This window comes from Necator americanus, chromosome IV (assembly GCF_031761385.1).
Source record: "Necator americanus strain Aroian chromosome IV, whole genome shotgun sequence".
Lineage (NCBI taxonomy): Eukaryota > Metazoa > Nematoda > Chromadorea > Rhabditida > Ancylostomatidae > Necator > Necator americanus.
The window spans coordinates 13189795-13216825 of NC_087374.1; the positions used below are offsets into that span (position 1 = coordinate 13189795).

The 27031-nt window shown below is 40.3% G+C and overlaps 2 protein-coding genes across 4 annotated transcripts; one reads left to right on the plus strand and one right to left on the minus strand.

Moving 5' to 3' along the window:
• Positions 1–287: 287 nt before the first annotated feature.
• On the plus strand, positions 288–26823 carry RB195_001137 (uncharacterized protein; the record flags this gene model as incomplete). Of its 3 annotated transcripts, XM_064197779.1 has the most annotated exons (12): positions 288–546; positions 644–804; positions 872–1012; positions 4036–4179; positions 23281–23440; positions 24863–25023; positions 25083–25178; positions 25582–25695; positions 26036–26142; positions 26200–26291; positions 26389–26576; positions 26638–26823. In XM_064197779.1, 12 exons carry the CDS (start codon positions 288–290, stop codon positions 26821–26823), a joined length of 1809 nt encoding a protein of 602 aa, XP_064053658.1. The 3 variants fall into 3 exon arrangements, with proteins under 3 accessions (XP_064053658.1, XP_064053659.1, XP_064053661.1); XM_064197778.1 differs by lacking the exons at positions 288–546; positions 644–804; positions 872–1012; positions 4036–4179 and adding an exon at positions 19266–19337; XM_064197777.1 differs by lacking the exons at positions 23281–23440; positions 24863–25023; positions 25083–25178; ... (3 more) ...; positions 26389–26576; positions 26638–26823 and adding an exon at positions 7855–8217.
• Positions 10493–17308, minus strand: RB195_001138 (uncharacterized protein; the record flags this gene model as incomplete). Its single annotated transcript, XM_064197780.1, has 7 exons — positions 10493–10720; positions 10788–10952; positions 11214–11435; positions 13516–13610; positions 13695–13919; positions 14198–14407; positions 17098–17308. 7 exons carry the CDS (start codon positions 17306–17308, stop codon positions 10493–10495), a joined length of 1356 nt encoding a protein of 451 aa, XP_064053660.1.
• Positions 26824–27031: the final 208 nt, after the last annotated feature.

The window sequence follows — 27031 nt, forward strand, 5'->3', positions numbered from 1 at the left end:
TTCCGCTTCCTGCACGATCGATCGGAGGTTCGAATCCGCCCTAGTGCTCACCAAGCCTTTCATCCCTCCGGGGTCGATAAATTGGTACCAGACTTGTCTGGGAGGATAAAAACACTGACTTGACACATCGGCTAGCCACCGCAAGTCATTGTATAGGCCAGATACACGTTCGTAAACCTCAAACGATTCTGAATTGAAGCGAACGTGGGGGCACATCCCAAGCGGATTGATTAACGCCAGAAACTTTAAACTAACTTTTCCTCTAAGTAAATCACTGACCAATCTGAATGGATGCAGAGCCGACCCGACTCGGAATACAGGCCGTAAGTCTCGGGAAGGAGACCAGACCCGGCAACTTATGTCTTACTGAGCGTCACCGTAGACCGGAAACAACTCCTCACCTGGCCCCACTCTTCCAACAGGAAGCTGCCCACTGTTCTTTACCATGGTGTCCTGCACCAATGTATTTGGTGTACGGTATACTCCGTTGTCGGTCTGCAATTCCTGTTGGTCGACGTGAAATTGCGGACCTTAAATCAGCTGTTCGTCAGTTTTTGTGCGTTACATGTGTACATTCTTTAGACGTCAAATTGGATTGAGTTCTTTGCCTTTTACCTCCATACCTGATGTTTATAAATTGAAGGCTTCGAATTCAATATTTGCAACTTTCAGTTCTTTTCGGCTAGCGGGATTCCAGGTCCTGAAATGGCCCTTCTCGATATAGAGTCCATATCCCCACAAATGGATAACAATTTCAATGCAAAGATTTTGAATTACAAGATTGTTGACGATGGGAAGTTTGCAGTGAGTACTGGTTGTTTTTGTTGTCGTTTTTTAAATATTTTTCCACATTCAGTTCACTGCATTTCAGCTCTATACGATTCAGTTAACTGTTGATAGTTATACGTGGACTGTGGAACGTCGATACAGTGAATTTGACGTGATGGATATGCGTCGATTTCCAGATCGCAAAAAATCGTTTCTTCCACCGAAGAGATTGATTCGCAACCTAGTGAGTTTTTCTATTCGCTTTCACATCATCTCATTTCCATTTCTTTTTTAATCGCTTAATTCCTAAATTGTTACTTTTACGAGCAGTATTTTTTTTACTGCAAGGTATACTTTTGTCTTAGCTATTAAGAAACCATTTTTTTTTAAACTCACTCCGCAATATGGTCTTCTGTTCTTCCAGGAAGATTGGTTGATTTATAGAAATTGGTAGTTTTCAGCGTAGTGAACAATCCGCATTATTTTGAAATCTTTTTTTCTCAGTCAGAAATATAAATATGGCTATGAATTTATTATTGCGCAAAGTTTTCTATTCGCAAGAAAAAAAAAACTCAACAGCAACCTATTCAGTTAATATCAAATCTACTTCTTGTATGATTTATTATTTTTTCTCAATCGTGAATCATTAACCGTTACGCGCTCGAAAAAAAAGCCCCGCGATCGAAGTTCTGCATTTCATCAACTCTGTTGGAGACTGACTTGAACTTTCTCCTTCTTTTGATTCCAATTTCCAAAGCTTGTTGACCATTCCACGCGGAGTTTGTGTGTTCACATAGTTCCATGGAATCTTTTGCTCACAGAGGTGCCTTTATTGGCTCAGTTATTGCCCAAGACTTGGGCTCCTGAGTTTGTTATTTTACAGTGAACCATGTACACCCAATAAAGCGGCCTATTCATTAGCAGTGACTTCTCGTTTAATGACACGTAAGAGCTCATGGCTTTTGATTTGCGTTGCTGATGCTCGTAATATAGGAATTATATGCATATCTGCCTCTTGTTGTGTCTTTGCTTACTACTGTGCTGTGTGCTAACAGCATATAGTGTTATGATTTTCAAATTTATGATACGTATAATGCGCTTGTGCACTCTTATTTCAGTTCAGAGAGCGTATTGCTCAAATAACAATTGAGTTGTTCCCAAGTTGAAACATTTTGGAGGGTTAGATTGTGTGGTGGCTCACGCTTTCTAACTTAGAATTTCCAATCGTTATGCTATTTACAAGAGACTGATTTAAATGGTAAAACTCTCGCACATGAAACGAAAAACGAGCCTCGAAATAAGTCTTTATTTAGCAGGGAACTTCTTACTTATTTTTATGAGATCAGTCACTGATTGTGATAGCAAGTTACCTATTATCCTATTACGAATGTTGTAAACTCCCGTAATAGCAGTAGTATCAGGCACTAGACGTGAACGGTTCTTTTTTTTTGTTGTTGAATTTACTACTGTACTAGAAATGAGTGATTGTCGCAGAGTTAAGAGTCCGTAAACAAGCAGCGAGAGTCATAACAACACGTATTCAGCATATATAACACCGAAAAGTTGGCAGACTTCGTTCACTCTACAGGAGAATATTCGGCTTGGTCCGTTGGCAGCTTTCAAGATTGATTGCAATCGTGTCCCGTTGCGAGATTCCACGCATTTCATAGCGCCGCTTTCCCACAGAATGATCTTTTCATGCATACTTCCGCCGTTAAAGCCCCAAGTAGACAAAGGACTACCACTCTTTGGCTCACTACTTCGCCCATGATTTAGCCTGTAGTAAATCTGAATCTATTATCTCAAGAAGGAGTGAGGTATATCCCTTGTTCTCTTAAGAGCTGTCTGATCAGTAAGATATTAGCACAAGTTACGCAGACTTCGTTTTGTTGCATATACTTTCGTATTGTATGGCAGGCAACTCAGCTTGTGGTAGGAATTGCGTGGTATCATTAACGAATGAGGCAATCAACATCGAATTGATACTCACAATACTATGACATTCTTCTGTGACCATGTTAATATCATTTTGAATAGTATTTGAACGTTCGAATCGCCTTGCTAGCGGGTTTTTGCTATTGTCGCGGTGTTTGCAACTTTTCATAATTTCTAAAAAATAATCAACTGAATGCTGCTTTCAATATTATTATGATCATCAAAGAGGTGATGGTTAAAAATTATCTCTCTACAGCGTTGAATAGTGACTCGACAAATTCTAATGAATTCTGAGGAATAAGGAATTCTAGTGAATGTTCTTTTTTCTTCGAATTGTTGTGTCATTGCTCCTAGTGATCAATCATTCTATCATTTTTCCTATAATTCTTTGTTTCTTCTAACATAAATTTCAGTCAGTATTCGAGTTAAGAAGCGAAACAGTAGCTTTTTGTATTCTTCATTTTTGTGCTTGCTTGTTACTAATATCTTTAATAATGAAGATATCTTAACTTAATCTCTTTCCCTGGGTACTGCCTCAAGATTGGGCCTTAGTTGATGATATTAATGGGAAGAGGCGACATTCGTGCGTTCGCTGTAGTTTTATTTATGGTGTAGGAACTACTTCTTTAAAGTTTGATTTCTCTTTTTTATTTGGAAGTATTGACTTCAGTGTAGACTTAATTAATAGCAGTTGCCTTGTTCCTCAGAAGCTAATATGTTCTTTCTACGGAGGCAGGCGATGTTCTTCGTTTCTTTTTTATTTAGTCATTCAACTCATGGAGAGGGTTTATAGGTTACATTTGCACCTGAGCAATACCGTGAAATGTTGTCTTTTTCAATCGATAGTGTAGCATTTCGAAGTAAGAAACAGCACACTTTAGCTGGATTTCTTTTTCTATAAATATTTATTCGCCTTTATATGTAAGATGTATTATATTATTATAGTGTTATCCAAATGCTCTTTTTTCATGAAACTGAGAAAAAGTTCTATTTTTAATTATATAGTTGCTTGAATTTATTTTGTAATTAGTTTCTTATCCCCTCGTCGAAAACGAGTTTACAATAGTGCGCACTGTTATGCTTGACATCGTTAGAGGCTGTTGCTTTCTCCACGACAAAGGATAACAAATTTGTCAGAGACAAGAAATATATTTTCTTGTACGTTAACTTTGTTCGCCAGAAATTTGTGAAACACCGATTTTTATGAAGTCGTAGGAAAGCTTGTTTCAATCACCTTTTACGTCTCAAACCTAAATTAATCTGTTGAAACTGTTGCTGCGGAAAAAAACGACATCCCTGGTATACTGTTTTTTCTGTTATCTATATTTTTAGGATTCTGAATTCTTGGAAGAGCGTCGTACTGAACTGGAAAAGTATTGTCGCGCCCTACTTGAGCTTGAAGTGTGGTATCAGAAGCAGAAGAAAGTTAATTCGTTGCCCTTGCTCACAGCAAAATTCTTCGATTTTCATCAATACGTGAGTGCTTCCTTTCAATAGTACCGTCTATTCTTGGAATAGAAATTGCCCCCGATGCAAAAAAATTCACCTTAGAATATGTTTATTGTGCTCTACACCTTGTGTATTACATACTTCTGCACTTATGAACGGTTGCGATTTGGACAGATTGTCGCCCTGACAGCAGATTCCTTGCTAATCATTTTATCAATAGGTTTATTTTACAAGTACTTCTCTTGCTTTACCTCTCGGTACTCGCTTCATGAAAGTATATTTATATGCTAATTCATTTGTGTTCCACTAGCTCCAACGCCCTGAAGGGCGAATGATTTGAAGTCCGAAAAGAGTATCCACAATTCAAGCCTGTTATGCACAAAATCCTGAAAATTCAAAACACCTAAAGCACTATCTCCACACCTTTAGAATACAAGCTTTCCATTTCTTGCTTTGGCTTTGAGCTGGAAAGCAATAATCGGCGACTTTGTCTCCGAGATCTGATGATCTAGAAGGTAGCCACAATTACATCCGATTTGAAATGGAATTCCGAGCTATTTGAGCTACTGCTCTTATTCCTTGTCAAGAAGGAGTTGTTTGTCTTTTGCCCTTCGTTTCTTCTCTTTTTTCTTCTCGTTCCTTTTCACGTTGTCCCTGTGGGTTTACGAAATCGCTTGACTGTCTTAGATCATTATACTTGGTGGACGCTTTCTCGTTTCGCTGAAGATATTGTTTCGTTCGTGAGTTTCCTGACCGTCTTTGTTAACGAAACTGGAATAACATATTGATTGCTTATTCATTCTCCAGTAACTTCTCTATGTTTCCCTCTCCCCTCAAAACACCCACATCCATCATTCTTATCCAGTTAGACTTCTACCAGTTTACCCGACTTTAGGAACTATTTTCACCTCATCAATATTTCTCGTAGCTAGTGCCTGGTGAACTTTTTCCATCTCATCACTTGATTCTTGTCCTATCCTGGAGGTTCTGTTCGTCACTCAGATTCCAGAGCTTGGCTACAGACGAAATAGTTGTCATAAATATTCCATTTGGGATTTTTTTTATCCTATGACGTTTACCGTTGACGAGATGTGACACATCGGTGTGTAATATCTTTGTTAACGTTTAGGTCATTGCTAGCACGTGATATCATCACTAGTAAATATTTCTCAATGAAGAGAACCCAGTAGAAATGTGATGATGTCAATTCCATCTTTTAGGAATATATTTGAACTTGTTTTCCCTAATTCGCCATCATGACATTCTAATGTGGCTTACATCTTGAGTCTTTGAAAAGTTTCTGTACTCTAATCGATAACTCAGCTACTCAGCGGAGTTGTTACCCTTATTAATGCAGAACGACATTTGCACTGCGAAGCAAAGTGCATTTTACTCATCGATCATTTTCGCAAAGCGATTCCTTTCTGGCATCCAGGGGCTCACGTTGTCCAGGGCGCTCTTTACGCTTAAATGAGTAATTAAAGAAAGCGCACTTCAAACAATGTGAATTTTAGGGTTCCAGCTTTAGATTCAAGACTCTAGTATTCAAATTTTCTCACACATTTCTCTACGGTAGAAAGTCTTGGAATCAATTTATTGAGCATAGATGCGATGGCCGGAACCGATGTTCCGACCCCCTTCACTTTTAGACGGTCGGCGAAGGGCTCCGCCTCACTTGAGCTGTTGAGAGGAAATGTTGCAAACTCTTTAGAGGTGCAGACCATGAAAAGCGATTAGAAAAACGAAAATTCTGAGCGTCACTGTTAATATGTGTGCGAAGAAATGTGCGTGGGACCTGTTTGTCTGTCTTTACTTCCCTGTCGAACGATTTATCCGTTGACGAAATGTTCAGATAGCAAATGATTTTTGCGCAATCATCTTTGAAATTGACTTATGTGAAATATCTTCATATTCTTGTCCTTCAGTAACTAGTGCAATAGTTTGCATTAACAACGTCGAGCACCTATAATCCAGTTCAGCAACGTCCGTTCTCCCAATAACCCTTCTTTTTGCATCCCAATTACATTTGAAGGCAGCATACTACCAAATTGCGTGATTTAGCGCATCCGCTAAGGGGTTCCGCAGTGACTGCACGTTCGATGGATGGCTCGAAACCGCCATTCGATAAATTGATACTGTCTTACCTGTCTTGTAGGATAGAAATTCTGATCTGATGCTTCGGCTATCCTGCAGAAAGTCATTGTGTAGACCAAAGACGCGTTCGTAAACCTAAAACAGTTCTGAGTTGAAGCGGTGACGCATCCTGAGCGGATTGATGCATCGTTGAGGAGAAGTGACCGCAGCTCTACTCACTCCCCTTTTTCTGGATTATTATGTGCAATTCAGCGCTACGCCACGCTCGTGAACTACACCTCTGCCTTTATTTATTCATGGAGATCGTCAATCATGCGCTACCTATAAGGGTAAAGTGGGTAAAGTTTCGGTATGGTATTGCTAATGCATCCAGGCGTTCTACAAAAAAATGTATCCATGTCAACAGCTGAAATACCTTTCTCATTGACAAGAGTGGAATACTGAGAAATACAGAAAATAAATTGCAGTTCTGTAACTGTACAGAAATTTTCCTGAAGGTTGCATTTTAGAGGCAGCTTGTCACGAAATTGACGATGGGTCTCTATGGGAGAATATAGAATTCACATTTGTAGATTTTGAATGTGGTCAAGCTCATCCTTTCCTATCGTTATGAAAACGGCTTGAGAACCGCTTTAGTTCCTACGAGTTATGTTAGAACCCACAACCCTTGTACACACTCCGGTTCTCTCAACGCCCTATTCATTGGTTTCACCTGAAAAGGCCAGTGGGAGAATTTCACTGATCCACGAAGGCTCAGTCGTGGACGCGGCTCGTGCACAAAAATGGGGCATTTTCATGTACGTTGTAGGAACTGAGGTCTTTCTTCACTTTGTTTTTGAGGACGATTATTGGGAGGATTAAAGGCATCACTCCACGAATCTGAGGTGGTACGGATTTCATGTGGAGTATTGGTATACGGGATATTAGATTATGGAGAGAGGTTGATTCTGTCCATTTTCCCCTAATTGCCGTAAAAAAAACGGCCCGGAAGATGCGGCGCCGCACAAGGCTGGAGCGCTCCAGTCGAACTCCTTGTAGAAAATAGTGCGCCAGAACGCCCGAAGCCGTATCTTCCGGGCCCTTTTTTACGGCAATTAAAAAGAGTTGGAAGGAATCACCCCCTTCTCCATAATCTACTATCCCGTGTACGGATACTCCACCTGAAATCCGTACCACCCCAGATGCGTGGTGTGCTGCCTTTAATGCGTGGGGATTTTCCAGAAACTGTGGACAAATCCAGATATGAGAGCATCAACGCTAAATATTGAATTTGACTTTGGGTTACAGAGAATACAATGGATGAAAATGTAGCTTAGCTAGCCATTCTACCTTTTTTAATTGAGCTTCTGACGGGTCCTTAATGTGAAGAGTAGGTCGAAGTCTACGAAGCATGGATGTGTAGTAGCCCAAATCTAGTTGTACATTAAGGATAATTACATGGGCCGAACACGTGAAGCGTCCTGACGACAACCGTTGGATAAAATCGCTAAGTGACTGGATTTTATAAGATGAAGGACACACATGACAGGAGGACTGCCGACTCGATGACCAGATTTCTTCACCATCTATCTTTTGAAAAGAAATATGATGTTCCTCGCGTTCCTCTAGAAGGAAGAAACCACTGGGCAACTTTCCAGAGCGAACGGGATAAATGGAGCCATTACTACTGTCCCCTGGAGCAAATCGACCAATCTTAGGGTAGAAGATTACGAAAATACATGTGACGAGGTCTACGTTGTGAGTGCAGATATTTCCTTGTCAATTATCAATGTGAAGCAAGATTCAAAATTGACAGCACTTTTTATAACGGGTGTCGTTTTGCCGTCGTTGCGTTCGTCAGAGCCCGGAATGGCAGAACATTTGCAAGATATCATCTCAAATGCTTCATCCAGAACAAGACATCATCCACTAGGATATTGCATCGGAAACCAAAAACCAAAGGAGCCCAAATCTTTGCGGTTACCTAAGTAGATGCGATGATGTTAGTGGACCTTCGCGTGGTTGGTATTTCCTTTACGTTAGATCTGCGGGATTGAGCATTATTAAAACCAGTTAATTGGTTGTAAACCAATTGCACAGTCAACTCACAAGGGACGAGGATGGCCTTGGTGGAACAAAATTAAATGCAATAAATAATGTTCTACAGCTATAGGGCTTAATGGATGCAGCGTATGCAGTATGAACTGAGAAGACGCTAATTCTTGTTCGATCTGGTTATGAGCTTTAAAAGCTGTAAAGGTGCTTCATCTAGAATTTTGCATCTATTTGCTGAGTGGACATAAACTTGCCCTTTTGTGAAAATGAAGAACACGTGTTTCTAAATGAAGCAAGTTAAAACTATTATGGTTGGGTTATAATTTTTTTTTTGCTATGCACGTAATAACCTTCAGTACTCGGATCGGCAACAAAAAAAGTCTTCCTCATCTTCAGCGTAGGTGTAATAATCAACGTTGTAGGGTGGTTTGTTGCAGTTGTCGCAAAAATGAAGACTATGATTCTCGTACAATCTTTGACTCTCGGCAAACGCAGCGTATCACGAAATTGATGTAGTGTGGAAACCTGATGGAAAACATAGAGTTTGGGGTGTAGATTTCGAAGATGAGCGTGCTCGCTCTCAATTCTCCCTAATCATCCTAAAAAATGGCGTGGGAATGGGGTTTGTTTCTACGAGGTACGCCAAAACGCGCGCCCTTGCACTTGCTCCGTACTTCCAGCAACCTATTCATTGACTTTACTCGAATAGGCTGATGAAATTTTTTAATTTTCGATCACTTGTTCTTGGATGCGTTGCGTGCACATAGGTGAAGCATTTGCACGTACTTTGTAGGAACAACTTCCGTTTTTCAGTATTGGAGGAAATTGAGTGGGGCTACGCTTATACTCGTATTTTTATTTCTTTTACCTCGAACTCTATGTTTTCGATCAAGTTTCCACACTGCGTCAATTTCGAGATACGCTGCTTTTAATATCATCTTCCTGGCTTTCTCTTAAAAAGCTCTGGAAAAGAGAGGAGACACAAATGCACATGTGTACCGTGAATGCGAAGCAGCTTAAGTAGTGATTCCATTCCTTTTCTGATTTTGACGCATGACACTGCAGTGCGCGTCGTGCCATTTTTTTCTTCTTTCTCAAACGGTGCTCTGTTGTTTCCAATCAGTCAAGGATAATTAATGTGCAGTGCAAGCAAATATGTTAGATATCTTTCAGACGTGCACTCATGGCTTCTGCCTCTGTTCCGAATCCGGTATATGTACTGAACGTTTTACTCATTGCGCATGTTTTTTGTTTTTTTCTGAGGCAGGTACATACGTCTCATTCAGCAATTCGAGATAGCGCTATTTCTTAAGATAAAAAGCTTGGGTAAGGCAAAGTGCATTCTTGCACACACCACCTTCTTTGAGATTTTACACCTTTCCTTTTTAAATGGTCATCTCTTCGAACGGCATGGTAATGAACTAGTTTTTGTGTTCTTAACTTGAGCATGACGCGAAGTTGTTATGATCCTTGACTGTTGGCTAACGTTTCTGCGAGATCTTCATAGTCTGAAAGGGTGAAATCGAACGTGATTTATCCGACCAAACGCCCTATCCACCCAACAAAGAAAACCCTAAGTCTAATGTTCGATTTCATGGTTAAAAGTGGAGGTGTAAGTGTATTCAAACATAGCTTCTACGGTTTTTCTCAAGTAGCTGCTGTTTTACTATTCCACTGTTCCAGTTTTGCTGAACAATGATGGTTCTCAATGTTTGTTCCCTAAATATGTCAATCTGGAGTGAGACATGGTAGTACTGTGCTCGAAGTTTCTAATCGTTTATCTTTCGAAACAACATTTCACATTCTTAACTCTTCCATCGATAGGGAAAGAATTAGGTATTCCTTTATTACACCTGTCATAATTTTTTTGACACAATTACACTGCATGAACGAAGCAGTGAGACGTACATCATCGACACCACAAAATTCCGAGATTGAAGTGTTTGTTAGGGAGTTCTCCTCTTCCACACAACATTAGACTTTGCTAAACATCGGCGTTTCACGAGAGTTCAAGTAAAACAGTAAAGGACTAGAGATTCACAGATGGTTCTTCACTATAACTTTCTCGAAAGAAAAAAAGAAAAACTATTGTTTTTCACAAACTCTAAAAACGAGTCTCAAATGTTTCATAAGAAGTTGTTGGCGTTCTTGGCAGGTCAGACAATTAAGTATATGTTACAGGAAGCAATCATAGTAGCAAAAATTCAGATAGCTAATGATCTTCATCGACATTATGTTGTGCAGTGAGTTCACCACGTGATCCGGTTGCTCTTCGTTTCATTCGCCAGTATTGTAGCCGAGTCCAAAGTTCCCGTAGCGCTAGATAAATCACTGCTACGTTTTTTACTGCGAAGAGACTGAAGTCGTAATGTCTTCCTTTTTGTTCCACTTCGAGTAAGACGTAGAGATAGATCCGAAGGCCAAGGAAGGGACCGTTCACCTGATGAAAACATGGCTTCAAAGAGTAAAGTAATAACAGAATGGGTATTGAGTAGAACAGAACTCACAATGAGTACGTAGAGTAAGCTCCAAATTTTGTCGCTGATGTACAGGAAGCGTGGATATCTTCCAAAACGAAGTTTCATAAGTGCAAAAGTTGGCATCACAAAATTCACGCAGGCCACCGCCAATATGGTGATGTCAAGCCAAAGAGGCAGATTCCAGCTGTCCCTCTGAATTATCTCCATTACTTGCTTTGCCTTTGTCCAATGCACCCAACTGTATGATTTTTCTTTGTTTATTTTCACCTTTCTGAAGCGTACATGTGATGTCAGTTCGAAATTTATCTATTGTTTCTTTGTAGGCGTTTTACACGTATTTCTGAATTACTTCACTGTTTTTTTCCAAGCTTTCCCCGCCATTTCTTTTGTGCGTGTTATGTGGACTCCAGCAGTTTATAATTTTTCAAAAAAAAGGAGGTTGAAGTCACTTACGAAGGACTGCCAGAGGAGGTCGAGGAAGTAGATATTATCAACGAGATCAAGACAAATGGCAGTTGAGAGATAAGTAATGTAAAGCTGACGAGCACTCATTAGAGGAGTGTAGTGATGCGCTTCCAACATGAACAGGAAGATCAAGACCGAGAGTGATAGTCCCAATTTGAACATGTGGTCGTCGAACAACTTGTCATTGTTATCCAGCGGTCCAGGTGGTAGCTGAAACAAATAACTTTCTTTTTTTTATATATCGAGTATATATTTTTTTAAAATTTACAATTGAGATCTATTCTAAAATACTCTTGTCATCCATTATAGTTTTTTTTTCTGCTCAATCACATGACTAATTTGATTACGACTCGAGCGATTCTTTAGGGAACTCATCATATCTGCTAAACAAATTGTAAACTTGTAGGAAACCCTGAGTTTAGAATCGAAATTGTCTGAAAGTATATCAGTATTCTGCATCTCGTATTTTTTTTTGTTTTTGGGCTTACTTGAATGGGTGCCATCATGAGGCCGTTGTTTTTGTTGAGGCAAACGTTTTGTCTGCGACAATAGTCATCAATTAAGTTTGAGCGAAACTCTGTCCTAACAGCTCGGGATGGCACTCATACATGATCCCCAGCACCAACATTTACAGTAAAGCCATCTTGGAATTCGCTTGCGGCTACAGTTTTGTAGTGTACTTTGAAAGGATAGAGAATTCTGGTCAAATCAAAATATCAAGGACATTGACGGGAATAAGTGCTGTGCTTTTGTTCTATTGAGTAAACGAAAGTAATTCACAACTCTGTGTCATGTTGGTTTTTTTTTTCTTCCTTCTAGCTATTACTTACTTTTAGCCAAGAAGCGTGCTTATTTCCAGAATAATAGGGAAGAACTATGTACCGCTGCTTTTGACTAGGTTTATAACGCCATAAAAACTCATGTAAAGCTTAGTTCTTACGGACTTTTTTTATGTAAAATTTACACGAATGGCAAATAGATTCTCAGCCACATTATGGTGCTAGAAATTTTATCCTCTTTTTTGTGATTGTTGAACGATGTGTCATTTTAATTATAAAAGGTGGCTCTTTATTTATTATTCATCGTACTCTCAGAATGGATTTGGATGCAGTACTTTTAGTTGATGAAGAGCGCCTCAATTAGAAAATGTCATTTTTTTTCCTTTTAAATGCTGGATCCATCCATACTTTCAGTTGGGACAGGAGCAATTATTCTTTTAATATTGAAATTTGAAAATAGTAATGCGCCAGGGTACAAAAATAATCCCCACGTAGCCTACGCAGAATTAAAGGAGCACTTTCTCTGACAGAGTGTTTTCGGCTGTTTCATATGAGATTCATTGCGAAGCTGCACGCAACTCTAATGAGAGCTGCTATGAATCTTTTTGCCCTTAAATAAACCATAAGTACGTGCGAAATATCAAAAGAGGTCTCCGTTTTTGCACCAGTTCAATAATTCCTCTTGATTTTCTCACTTCACCCGGGATGGGAAAATCCCAGTATCGCCCTAGCTGCGATAGCGAGTAGCCGGACCCTCCTCAGATGAAGGGGGTCCAGCTCATAGGGCGCATCTCAGGTGATGAGGATCCCTTTGCCAATCTTCCAAATGTGAAGGTGGTCGAAGCATCGGCTCCGACTGTCGATTGTACGAATACCGCAATTTACTAAATCTAGTGTCTGTGAAACCCTATAAATTTTGAAGGGAATTTGCTACATTTCCGAAGAATTCAAACGTTCTCGAAATCCTAGATGCGACTGGGAGTGTTTTTTTTTATTTCTGGTCAAGAATTAACACTTTATCTATTTCTATTTTCGTATTTTCCTTCATTTTTTTTGTTTCCTCTATCACCTTTGAATATTCGACTGCATGAATACATCTATTTAAATACTATTCTTGATTAATTGTGCAGATTCTATTCCACGACTGTAAAAACAGACTTCAGTAATGAGCAACGTTATTCGTCCATTAGACACTAGAATCTTAGTTTTTAAGCTAGAAATCCTTTAAAAAAAGCTTTAAAGCTAGAAATTTTTGGCGCTTCAAGTATGCGAATGAGTTCTAACTGAAATCGCCTATCTTCGCCTCCCCGGCCGGCCGCCACAAACTTGTTCCTCACGCTTTGGCATTCATCCACTCTCGGGATTAAGGCACAAAGTTATTGATTTTCAATGCTACCTCACTGTTTAGTAGATTGTCTATTTCATTTTCTATATGTAGTGTCAAGAAGGAGAGGGTTCCCGTTTCCAAATGTTTCTCAAATCCTGTAGAACACCCTAGTTCTTCTTTGTACCTCATTGTAGAAGAGACGGAAACACGTTGCAATTTTTCCGACCAGCACTAGAGAATACACCAGCCATCCAATCCAAGCGAATTTCACTTTTCCATCTATAAAGAGGTACTTAAGTGAGTACTGTCAAACTGTTTGTGCAAGAGGGAACAGTTAGAGAGATTGAGATGATAGTCACTCACCGACTGAACAGACCTCTTCCATTTGTGTCTGATTGTACTTAATTGCGAGCACGAGCAGCCATAATAACACTACTATGACAAGTGCATCGGCTCCTATCCAAGAGTACCAAACTTTATCGGACAATACTGTGAGGTAGTAGTAGTCTATTAATCCTAGTTGAATAATCACAAGAAATAGGCAGATTATAAAGGACGAAACGTCTAAGAATCCCCTGATGCATCGTCCTGAAATGATGGAAATGATTCTTTGCTATGTAGGCCAAACGACATGATCAATATTTCATTGAGTAAATGCAGGAATAAGATCTACTTGTGTTTGACATCTAACCACATCCTGAACATCGGAAACAAAAAAAGAAAACACGTTGCTGCAACCTCATTTTGCGATAAACAAGAGCGCCTGCGAGCATATCAAAAATAATCGGCTTGATGTTGGCAAATGAAAACAAATATCCTTCGTTTCACAAACACAGTGAGTACATATTCGTGAGCGCACTTCTCACCTGGGACTACAGCCATCGTATGGTACTTGGTCGGCGGTGCAAGCACGAGAGCCGTTAGATCAGCACAATTGGCGTCCGTTTTTAAGGGATAATTTTCAGAAGCGCCGTAAAATGAAGCGTGCGGGTCAAATTCGTCGGCGTTTTCTTCAACGACGTCCTCAATCACGTGTCTTGGGTCTCTTCCACTTGTTGTATTCTCATATACTGCCTCTGAAAGAAAAGAAATATGTATAAGAGAAAGAACTGGGATGAAAAATAACTGATTAGTGGATTTATGTTCTAAAGAGATAGTTATGAAGTTTATAGAAAGATGCCGCAAAGAGCTACTACGCCATTGATAATTTGTGGTGCGTGTTTCCTGCGAATCGTCGAGTAAAAGTTGGCGTAATCGGATTACGAGTGAACCGCCGACAGTGGAGCGAAGCGCATTTTCATCCTTTCAGGATTAGCTCTCACAAGAGAAGTTTGAGAAGTTGAAGAAGAACATAGGTTAGTGAGCATTGGCATCATTAGCGAAAAATGTTGCCTTCAATGTGGAAGGAAGAGAGCGACTCGCTAGAAATGTGATTATCGAAGTGAAGAAGTGGTTAGCATGCAATTATCCAGAATGCAATGCTCCTAAAGCTATAACGGAAAGAAGTTTTCGCTCTTAGGACGCAAAAGCTTTGCAATCGTTTCTCCTTCTGTTTATGACAAATGTGAGGAAAGTGTTTTTTTTTTTTTTCTCGTGCTGGGAAATCAGTAGAGAGAAGGAGAGAGAAGAGCTCTGGGCATATGTCGGACGTACAATTGAAAGGAGAACGTGGAGAGGGTCTGAAGTCCCGTTCACTCGCGCAATTATTTGAGAGTCTGCATGTAAACAAGCTGACCGAGGGGAGAAAAGCACCGCTGTGAGTGAGCGCTCTGTGCGAGTAGATTCACTGTTTGCTGGTGCTGAAGAGAACTTGTTACCAAATACTTGCTACGACCGCATAACAATAAATCAATTTTATCAACGAGTTATTCGTGATTGTTTTTCACGTATCGTTTACTTCGTTTACTAATGCGCAGTGAAGAGTACCAAATTCTTTTGCACTCGGAAACAGAACAGGGGAAATCAGCTTCGTCTTTGCTACTCAAAGAAAGACGGCGGGCGCCTAGTTTTAGTTTGTTGTGAGGAAACGGCAGCTAGGTATCGTCATTGCCGCGTGCAAGCCATTTCGTTCACCGATAAACAACCTTGTTTACTTTCACACGCCCTCCTGCAACTACGCGTATTCTTTGCTGAAATGAAAAATGCAGTTCACAATCCGAAATATTAGACTTTTTTGCCACCTGTGATGTAATTTGTGTTCCGAGATGCGATTAAATTTGCCAAGTTACTGTATCACTTGTGAAACATGCGTGCCAAAGGAAAACTAATTTTCTTTGGCTTTATCTAGGATTTTCTTTTGAATTGTAAACTTTCTAGATTTTTTACGCTGATCTGTGATCCATAACCACCATCACACGGTTTTTGGGCGTACTGAAGAGTAAGAAATGTTTAAAGTAAAGCAATGTACAGAGGAGTACACATTATAACTACGTTAAGTCATAGCAATTATATAAAAGGAGGAGCGAAGTCATGGAATGTTAAGTCATGGCACATTGGAGAACGTCCTCTCGTACACTAAATGCAAATCATTTTTTCCTCCTCCCCTCTAATGAAATCTTTATGGGATAAGCAAGAGAATGTGCAGCAATTTCCCTGCTCTAAAGCTCCTATCCGTCGGTGCATAGAAGAGGAATGTATGGTAGAAGTTTTTTTGCCTGTGATGGATAGATGTCATCAAACATTCCACAAATTGCGAACTAATTTTATATGCGCAAAGTCAATATGTAGAGGAGGAGTACATACACATCGAGAAGACATTGCTATCGTATTTCAAGATGAAGTGCATCCCGCAAGTTGATTGGAAATGCTCACTCTTCTCTCTGCTTTATTCTATTCGGAAAAAAATCGCTGCTGAGTTTACTTACTTGAATTAGTAATATAAGCTATCTCCTCTAAACTCATGGGGATTGAATTCTAGTATTTTCCGGCGTTTGATTCAGCTATGAAATATTCCATATTTCATGTTCCATCACCAAAAACTGCGCAATTGGCGCACGCGAGAATGGAAATTAGAACAACGAAAGGATTTGCTGCAATTTCCTTTTTTTCTGCCGTTGGTTCGCTCTGGCGGAATGAGATCGTATCGGTCAACAACCATGCATTCATCGCACGAACAAACAAAGTCTTTTCTTATTCGAAAAAAAAGAAAGGAAACATGTTTCGTAGGGCTGAAACAAGTCGGCAAAACAGAAATAGTGGCAAGTCTTAAAGAAAATAAGGAATAGAAACAGAGTAGCACCTTCTTTCTCCATAGGCAGTAAAGCAGAAAATGGCCGGAATTAATCCAGCAGATTGATCGCGGAGATGATCAGCTGTTCAGATGAGGCTGATTTTTAGATGTGTGTTCTGAATAGGGAAGAACGCTGCAAGCGTGCAGGATAGCGCTAATTTGGCAGCCAGCCAGTAGGAGTGAGCCGGCGCGGAGCGGATGCGGTACGAGGAGCTGAGAGGTCGGTGTTCGCCACGCCCCAAGGCCGGAGGCGTCAGACGAGCAGGCGAATTCGCCGCCGCCGACGGACTAATCATGTTCGCCCTGACGCGTTGTTGTTTTGAGTGGCATGCAACGTACGGCTTAATTCGACTTTAGCGAGCATGATCAGCGCCGCCACACAACATCGCCCTGTGTTTTCAGCTGGGTAGCGTTCGGCTGCACCGTCGGTCAGTGGAGATGCATGGCCGACGCAGGTAAATACTGCCCATCTGCCGCAATTGGCATCACGCATCATAGACTATGCAATTTGTGATTATCATTATATGTCCAACGTACCAATTGCTGGCGTCCTCTCGACCACGAAGTGAATCGGCCAACAAACAGTAAACAACAACGGGAACTTTACCCGTAAACTGCTTCTGCGCTGAGCTGCTTCAGCGTCTTCACCAATAGCGTAATTTTGAGCTCTGTGACGCATTCCAATTCTCGTCGATGGAATTCGTAATTGTGCTCCAGGACGCGAGTGAGTGAGATGAGCAAATGACATGCAGGAGAGCGTTTTTGCAACATGAGAGCTACTTCTAACAGGACTAGTGCACTTACAGCATCCATGAGGAAAGAAGTGCCATTAGAAGGATTGCAAAGCGTAGGGCAGAGGTAGCAGTGAATTGAAGAATTTGAAATGAGTGATGAAAAGGGCTTTTCAAGGACTTCACATATCTCTCGAGAAAAGGAATATGAGATCTGAATTTCTTGGTGAGATTCTCATTCTTTGCGAGCGTTATGAATAGCTGGGCAAAAAAAAAAGAGATGTTTGTGGTAAACACACAGTCACACATTCGACAATACGCAAACAGCAACACATAAACATGACAGCAGCAACTGACTTATAAATGAACTGCGATTCATCAGCAACATGAAGCTTCTAACAACTGTCTCTCATCAGAAAATTGCAGCGTCTATTAAAATGAAACGTCACTTTCTACGGAAAAATGGTGGATTCGGCGCTGCTGCTTAATTTTTGACTTTGCAACTCTGTTGTTTAAGTTCCCGATTTTGCAATTACTCCATCCTCTTGCTACTTTATATTGGTTTCCAATATAAAGTAGCCCTTAGCGAAAAAATCCCGTTCCAAAATATTGTTGGTGGCTTCTTATAGCATTACCACATGAGAGACATCTCTCCTCCCCTAAGAGTAGGATTTTATCACGTCGTTATCAAGGAATTTCGAATTTTCCTGATTCGCTCAATGATGGGCATTTGAAATCGGGTATAGGATTCATTTTCCTTTTTTCCAACAGTGCATTCCCATTCTGAGTATGTACAAAACAATATTTGATAGTAGACTTGTTTTCTAGAGTTTTTATATGAATTCTCCTTACTCCAAAGCTGATTCAGGAAAGAAATTAAAAATTCCGTGATCAGGACAGTGTGAAATCCTATTCTCTCTGGGGACATTCCCTTAACCGTGAGATCGCTTCCGATTGTGATGCCATTTAGTCGCTGCTAGCCTTACGCCATCTGTTCATTTTCCTATAGCGATGATTGCTGCGGACAACACTTCTAGCTATTACACGCGCACGAACACAACCGGGTCGGAATGCAAGTGTGACCTTTTGTCCACCTAATGCCACTTCATCGATAAATCCCGGGACCATCCCGAGCCCCACCATGGATTAAGGTCTCGTTTATACGAACGCACAGGATCGTATTTCTACAGTCGCTCAGCCATAATAGTTCCTCGATCTCATTGGGGATTTCCTTTTAGGGGGTGTTACTGCATGGTGGTGAAGTTGGGTTTAACAATGGGGATCAGCTGAGTGGTGATTACGTGGGTGTTTTTGGTCTACTGACCAAATACTGCTGCTACGCCCTATACTTTTTGTCGGTTCCCTGTAACTAGCTGTCAAATTCGTACGAAAACAACTCATCCCAGAATTTCAGGAGAAATGTTTCTTTTTTTGCGGACTTCCGAATGTCTACTATGGTAGCACTCGGTTTCCTTTTGTTGCATGGTACATTGTTATACATTAAGTTATAGTAATGTAATAATATAGTATGTAAAATATAACAGTATAATAATATAACAGTATAATAATATAATATATAATAAAATAATTCAATATAATAGCAGCAGTGCTTTTAAACAACGAGAATTTTCAATTATCACCCAATCATGAAATGACCTACATTTCATTTTTCAAATTAGTCAACTCAGGGGAACCCTTTTACCTCTACTATGCTAGTAAAAGTGAACCTTTCTTGTCATATTCAAAGAGATTCTCTATCCATAACAAACAAAAATCCATCCGAATGACGAAGTGGTTGGTGTGGGCGCGAAAAAAAAACGCAGTGCAGAGCCGCTCAATACGTCAATTCTACTTCCGCTCTTTTTTCTGTAGCCTAACGGGTAGTATTATTGCTTTCGTGTATTTCGTGTAGCAATGTGTATGGAGCGTTAGATTGCGACGTTACTGTACTCTGAAGTATTGCATATCTAATAGATGGATATAGTAGTCTTGGAAGTTTGGGATAAATCAGTTTGTGTTACCAGTCTTGACAAATACTTGCACATAGTAAGTAGCATCAGTACTTGGATAATCAGAAAAAAAAAACAGTTTAAAGGCATCACCCCACGAATCTGAGGTGATGCAGATTTTAGGTGGATTATTCTTATAAGGGATAGTAGATTATGGAGAGGAGGGTGATTCCGTCCTTTTCTTCCTAATTGCCGTAAAAAACGGCCCGGAAGATGCGGCTCTGCACAAAGCTGGCGCGCTCCAGTCGAACTCCTTGTAGAAAAAAGTGCGCCAGAACGCCCGTAGCCGCATCTTCCGGGCCGTTTTTTACGGCAATCAGGAAGAAGTGGACGGAATCACTCTCCTCCCCATAATCTACTATGCCGTATACGAATACTCCACCTGAAATCCGTACCACCTCAGATTCGTGGAGTGATGCCTTCAACAAAAGGGATTTTTTTTGAGATTAGCTTGTAAGCACAGATCAATACCTCGGACCGCATACTCACCTGATCTCAACCTTTGTAGACTCGATGAGGGATATGGCGAGTCAGTGACTGGTTTGATTGAATAACTGCGTTGCTGTCACACGATATCTTCTCGCTGGTGCGCGAGCATTATGGGTTTCAAGATGTCCAGATATCAATGGGGTCCCCCTCCCTCGTTGCGAACTGATACTTCCATCTGCTGTATTTCTTAGTGTTCCTAATACAAGTAGGATGAGATTTTCCAATTACGATAAGATAAGCATTGTTCGATTTTGCAAATGTACCCGCTAAACCTCATGAGGTGAGCGTATAATGGATGTGGGATTGATGAGCAAAGGGTCTTATTCGCTGCTAATGAAGGGTTCGCTCATGGTCATACTAGGTGTAATTAAACCGACCTATTCATTCTGGTCAACGGCACCTCTTAGCAGAATCGGCCACTGGGAACGCGCACCGGAGAACAAAGCAATAGCAGAATTTTCAAAGCTGAGCGAATTACAAATGTCGAATGATTTCTTTCCAAATAATCACAAGCCATATAGCTAATTATCGCAACTGCCCTGTATTTACGTATATTGCGACTTCTGTAGGTGTGGTTCTCTTTTCCGGGATTACTCAAAGCTATCGTTTGAAGAATTCTCAAGGGAGAATTCTTCATAGTAGAAATAGAGATGTTCTTTGCAACGAGCACTGCAAAAATGAAAACCTCGTACAATTCTAAGACGAGTTGGTGCGAGTGAGTCCTGTAAGTGCTGGATTTCTGTCAGGAGCTTCTCTCTAAACGCTGCCTTCAAGCGTACTTCTATTGGTTACTCGAGATTTGAGATCTCCTCAGCAACCTTTTCCGACGAGTACAATTTGACGTGGAATTTCATCTCAGATGAGATGGTGCAACTGCAAAGAAAAATACACATAGAAACGAAATTGCAGATTTTCTTTCTCACCATCCAGTTAAATCACAAGTTGTTCTACCTCTTTCTAGAAATGATGTATGACTTTCTGATTTCTAAAAAAGGCATTTCCAAAGTGATATCTGCTCTCTCTGCAAGCAATAACCGACTGGAAAGAGTGAGAACAGGATGTTGTTTTGGACGGATTTCTTCCCGTTACAACTTGGGAAAATTTTCACTACGAACTTAGTTGAAACGGAACTGTATATCAAAACAGTGCATTTTAGTTAATTGTTAGAATCTTACTGAACGGATTTACGTGGCTCAGAACACCTCATTTGTCAAAGAAAAAATCATTCAGCTCTAGGAATCGTGGAAAAAAAATCAAGAAGCTCTATGAATCAGTGTCATATGACGTATGTGGTGCTCATACATTGCTAGCAGAGCAATTTAATTTTACTTATAATCTGTTCGATTCGTTTTTTTTTTCTGTCGCATTTTTTCTGTGAGATTTGCTTTTTCTACGATGTTCTGTGTGGACTACACCTAAGAGTAGTACTTTTTAGAGCCCAGTCCAGGAAAGCTATTTTATAAAGAAAATTTAGAAAATTTGCCATAGTCATGAAGAACGGATCAGGCCATTTCCTACCCTTAGGTTAAGCTGGCTGTAAATGCTTTCTAATGGTCAGATGAATCCTCACAAAATTGGAAAAGCAAATGAAAGTTTCAGGGAATTACAGTAACCCGATGTGCAGTGATACAATTTATGCCTTTCTGTGTTCTAGATTAAAAATGAATCGCACAGATCTGAGTTCATTGCGATTTTTGTTCCTTTCATATCCAGACTACCTCATTTGTAGGAAATTTCAGCCATCTCAGGTGAAAATACGTATATTTGAACAGTAGTTGATGGCGAAATAAAACTCCACAGTTTTGAATAATCTCGCAATAGTATTTCATTTCTCCAGATCTTAGCATACTCTTCTCCTATTGAAAGGGCGGGTGAAAGTACTTTGAAGATGCACCGCGTCAAATCGTCGAGGTTTCTCAAAGCGTCTATCTTCTTTGCCCGAAACACTAAGCGTCGAACACGATAACGGAGCTATTTATCTTCGACATTGAGCCAGCTCGTTCTTTCTCAGTTTCTTAACACGAAATCTGAAGAAATATTTCCTCCCTTAGGCGGCCACCACAGATGTGTAAAAACTGCATATTAACCCAAAGTTAATCTGAACTATCGAGTCTTCTTTTTCAGCTAGAGGAGTGGTAAAATAAGTCAGTAGCTTCTGTTTTACTTCCGCAGATACATTCTGCGCACTTTTTAGCTCTTAGAATATCTTTCATTTTCAAATGTAGGATCTGATTTGTAACAGAGAGCCGCAAAGTGTCAGAAACGAAACGCTGAATTTGAAGTGTGCACCGTTTTCCTCTTCCATAGTTATGTGTTCTGGCTAGCGATATTTTATAGCAGACTTATTTCGTACCTCGTGGGAAATAAAGCGGCTTTTTTGGGACGACTAGGAGGGCCTGAACGAGGCCATGCTCGTTTCCGTAATCTACAACCCGAGCTCTACGTTTCTTTGGTGTTTTCCTACGGCATCAGTTTCGTGATACGTTGCTTTTAACCAAATAGAGGGCGCTATCCGATAGAGGAGCGAATGAGAATTGCTAAAATTCATTGCAATTGGGAAGATTTTGCTCAGAAATAGCCAAACACTTTCGCTAATTTTGCCAAAAAGGAACAACTGCGAGGAGAAATATTTCAATAATTAAAATGAATAGATTCGTTACTAAGCAGCAAAAAAAAGAGGCCGACCTTGTCGCGACGACTGTTCAGCTGAAAACATTCCCGTTGTGAACGATAGTGCGGTAGAGCTTCCAGAAATGCGCCGATATGCCTGCAGCGTGCCATCCGCCACTACAAGTGAACACTTTTGAGAACAACAAGCAGCTATTTTTCCTATGGGAATTCGTGAAGAGCAAATTTTATGTCATCGAAGTAAAAACGATTCTTCAAATTAATGGAAAGATTCGAAAAGTGATCGACCGAGTTGAGTCACAGCAATGCGAAGAGTGATCGAGAATTTTTCGGAAGAATACAACAAAAGTGTCAAATGAATCGTAAAGTACTTTTTTCAAGCATTCTTTTCCATGTTCAATGATAATTCTTACTTTTTAGAACAATGTTATAACGCTGCCAATTGAATATATAATAAATATCTAATATTTCTTAAATTATAAGTCAATCTACCACACAGGGTGGCGTAGAAGAGCGCAATCTTAGTTTGTTCGTAGTAGAGAAAGTGGGAACTTGGACTGCATCGTTACATTTCATTTGTTCCCCTTTGTTTATGCTCTTCCGAAACTCTGCTGCAGTGGGGAATCGACCTCGGTTTTCAGCACATTTCCAATTTTTTTTTTGTGCAGAAATAATTCTTCTTATTACGTATCTTCTTATATATGGCAAAAAGATAGGAAATCACAATATTTCGTACCTGAAAAAGAGGGTGTTCTTTTATTTAAAGTCGACTTTTTAAAGTCCTTTTTTTTAGAATACCAGACTACATAATTAGGAAGTTTGGCTAGTTTCGTTAGTTGTTCTGCTACACAATTCCCTTGCAGGAAATTCACTCCATTGTCGACGATCTCTCGGTACGATTGGGTGGCGTTGGTGAGGAATGGCTCACAAACAGCGAATCGTCACCGAAATATTTCGAGTTCACTCCCATTGAAATGCATGCCATCACGAAGAGACTTCGACTGCCGGAACCAACGGCTCCAGGTGGCTCACGTTGTTACGTACAGTTTTGGAATTAAGATTAAAGGCTGCATACCAAGAAATTGACTAATTTTGGATCGCTCCACGAAAAAATATTGTTAGAGGTTTAGGTCAGGAGTATGAGCGTGTTCACGTTGAATTCCCTTAATCGTCCCGAAAAACAGCGTGGAAAACAGCCTTCCTGTACGAATTTTCCTACGAGGCACCTCATAATGCCACCTTCGTACCCGCTCCGGTTTCGTCAGCATTCTCTCCGTCAGTTTCTCTAAGATAGGTCGATAGGAAAAACTCATTGATTATCAACCACTCGCTCGTAGACACGGCGCGTACACAGGTATGGGGCGTTGAAAGGTGCTTTGTAGTGAAATTCGTACCGGAAGACTAAATCCCCGCTGTTTTTCAGGAGAGTTCATGGAGAGTTGAGCGTGTACTCTACTCTCGTACTCGTAATCTACACCCCTAGATATCTTTTCCTGGAGAGATCCAAATATCATCAACACTTATTTGAAGCAATTCGAAGTCATGCTGGGCGTGCCATTAAAGGCATCACACCACGAATCCGGGGTGGTGCGGATTTCAGGTGGGGAGTTCCTACACGGGGTTGTAGATTATGGAGAGGAGGACGATTCCGTCCATTTCTTCCTAACTGCCGTAAAAAAACGGCCCGGAAGATACGACTTCGAGCGTTCCGGCGCGCTACTTTCCACATCGAGTTCGAATGAAGCGCGCCAGCCTTGTGCGGCTCCGCATCTTCCGGGCCGTTTTTTACGGCAATCAGGAAAAAATAGACGGAATCATCCTTTTCTCCATAGTCTACGATTCCGTATAGGCATAACCCACCTGAAACCCGCACCACCCCAGATTCGTTGGGTGATGCCTTTAAGAAAAATTCTTCAAAGCGTTCTAGATAGAGGTTTTTTTTGCTATCAACTAACTTCTAATGTGAGCGTTTAGCGCCTTCATCAGACAAGGTTGAAGAAAAGTGAAAATGTCAGGAGAAATGTAGTCTGGCCAAAGCGATATGAAACACGGATAGCGGTTGCAGTCGCGGTGGGACCATCACGAACTCCAGCGATGGGAGGCGCTAGCTAGAGTTCATTACGTTCCTTAGTGCTACGCTCCACTGCGCCGCTTCGGGCACAGCGCTTACGCAACTGCACCACGTTTCGTTTCGTTTTGACCCTACTACATGTTAGGTGGCGTAAGTTTGACGTACAGTCGTTTAAAAAGTAAAGTGTTGTCCATCCTGTTCAACTGAAAGTATTAGGCTACGAAACGTCTAGTCAGCCTCAGAAAACAATAGAATCTACATAGATTAAAAGATTAGATTATTAATAGGTTAGAAGTATTACTATGGTAAACGTACGCATACACGCGATCCTTGTTTCTAAGATACTACGGTGGTTTACATTGTTTTTGATTTAGATCCTCGAATGGTAGCTGATCTCGGTAACACGATCGACTTTCTGCATCGGGTTCGGGCATTGAAAGTTCGCGGTGCGAAAGGTTATGTCGGTACTTCAAACATTGTCTGGAATTCTCTTTCCTATAGCCTTCACTTCTGCAAAAGTCTTTTAGCGTTATGGGTGAGTATTCGAATTAATAGCGTTCTTTCAAATAGTTGATCGCAGTGATTTTTTTCTAGATTTCTGACTCGGACGTATCAAGAGTGTGCGGTCTCGGTTCTGTTAGACGAACATTACGTCGACTAGTCATCCATTATTCTATGAATAATCTCAGGGTATGTATGGCTAGAAATCAGAAATGAATCAATTATTCGAAGTGTCTGGAACGTCGTTAATGTTTGAAATCCTTGAATCTTTTGAGAGGACGATTTTTTACGTTCAACAAACTTTAGTTCATCTTTATTAAAAACTTGGATGTTTTTCTTTCAAACAGAAGGATTGCCCGTATATATTCCGTTTTCCAAAGATACAAGTTATTTTTGCTGTTAGTAATGTTATTGCAAACTTCTGCAGGTTGTAGGAGAATGTTAATTATTTTGCAGCTCAACTCACTATGAATCATGCATCACTACCATTCTTGTCCTTATAAAAGGCGCTAGGAAACTAGAATTATGGTCTTTCATACAGTGAAAGGTCTAATTAATCAAATTAATTAATCTAATTAAAGATCTCCTCTAGGATCTTCTCCTCGAAGATGAGCCATTGTTACCTGTAACCGAACTCGAACCATGGGCCTGTCTGGAAGAAGCAGATTTTTCTTTTAACGAACTGAAGAGTATCGACGAAAGTGTGGTGGGTTGCTGGTTTTTTTAGTAGGCTCTTTCATGATGTATTTTATATGTTGTTTGACAGCTAGCTGTACTCTCGGAGTTCGATCAGCTTCTTACTATTTGATAAAAACTAGCAGACTAGCAAGTTTAGAGTACAGCCACATTTAGCGTAGTAGGGCATTTGGCTTCAACTAATTTTTTAAAATGTTCTTAACGACACACTCCTACTCAATGATTTCTATTGCTGTATTACATTTTTTTCCAACCATTTAGCAACCTCACAAGTATCTTAGAGTTCCTGTTTGCTAATTACCTTATTATGTTCAAATCGCTTGAATTTGTTCTACTTGCAAAGTTTTCAGCGTGTTCTCGGTGGTGTTCAAAAATTAAACTTCAGTCATAACAATGTGACAGATATTGGTCCATACCTGCAGCATCTCACATGTCTCACCGAACTGGATTTGTCTTCGTAAGTTCCGTAAGAACATTTGCTCCTTCTCGACAGCTCCAAAATATTAAATTTCAGAAATGGCATTAGCTCGGTTCAACAATGGAATGAAGTCTTGGGTAATGTGAAGAAGATTATACTTGCAAACAATGCAATTAAAGATGTGACAGGTGTGTGAAATAATTCCATGAGACTTTTTTTTAAAATTTTCGTATGGAGTTGTTTTTTTAAACCATGCCCTGAATTTTTTGTATATTCACGTATTAGGATTATCTCGATTGTATTCGTTGGAATTTCTTGACCTTCGGAACAATGCTATCGATACCGTTCCATCAGTATACCCTCTTGGTGGGCTACCATGCTTAGAGGTTCTACATTTGCGAGGTAATCCTGTTCGAAAAGTGGTGGAGTACCGTACTAGAGTACTGGAAGCCTTTGCAGAAAGAAGTTGCGAGGTGAGCTCGGATCTGTTGCCACTCCTCATCGTTCAAATAAATTGGTTGCTATTCATTGCAGGTAAAATTAGACGGGCGGGCACCGGATGATCGCGAAAAGGATACGATACGATTGCGTTTGGCATTGCGTCGTGCGAAAGAAGAGAAAGAAGAAAAGGAGAGAAAACGTAGAGAGAAAATTGAAGAAAAAATACGATATATATCAGGAGACGTTTGCGCGTTCTCGGATGAAGTAGAGTCTAGTTGATGTGTTGCTTGGTCAACTTACTCTAATGTATAATTACCGTTTAAATTTTGAGATTATTTTATTTATTGAGACTTTTTCTGAACTTTGTTTTTCTTCTCATTGTGAGACTTCCAGTCCTACTTATTTCTGTAGTTTTTTCACACTTCTTTTTTGGAAAAGTTGTGAACACTGTTCCCAGTCGTTATATGTAAATTGCTACGCAGAGATA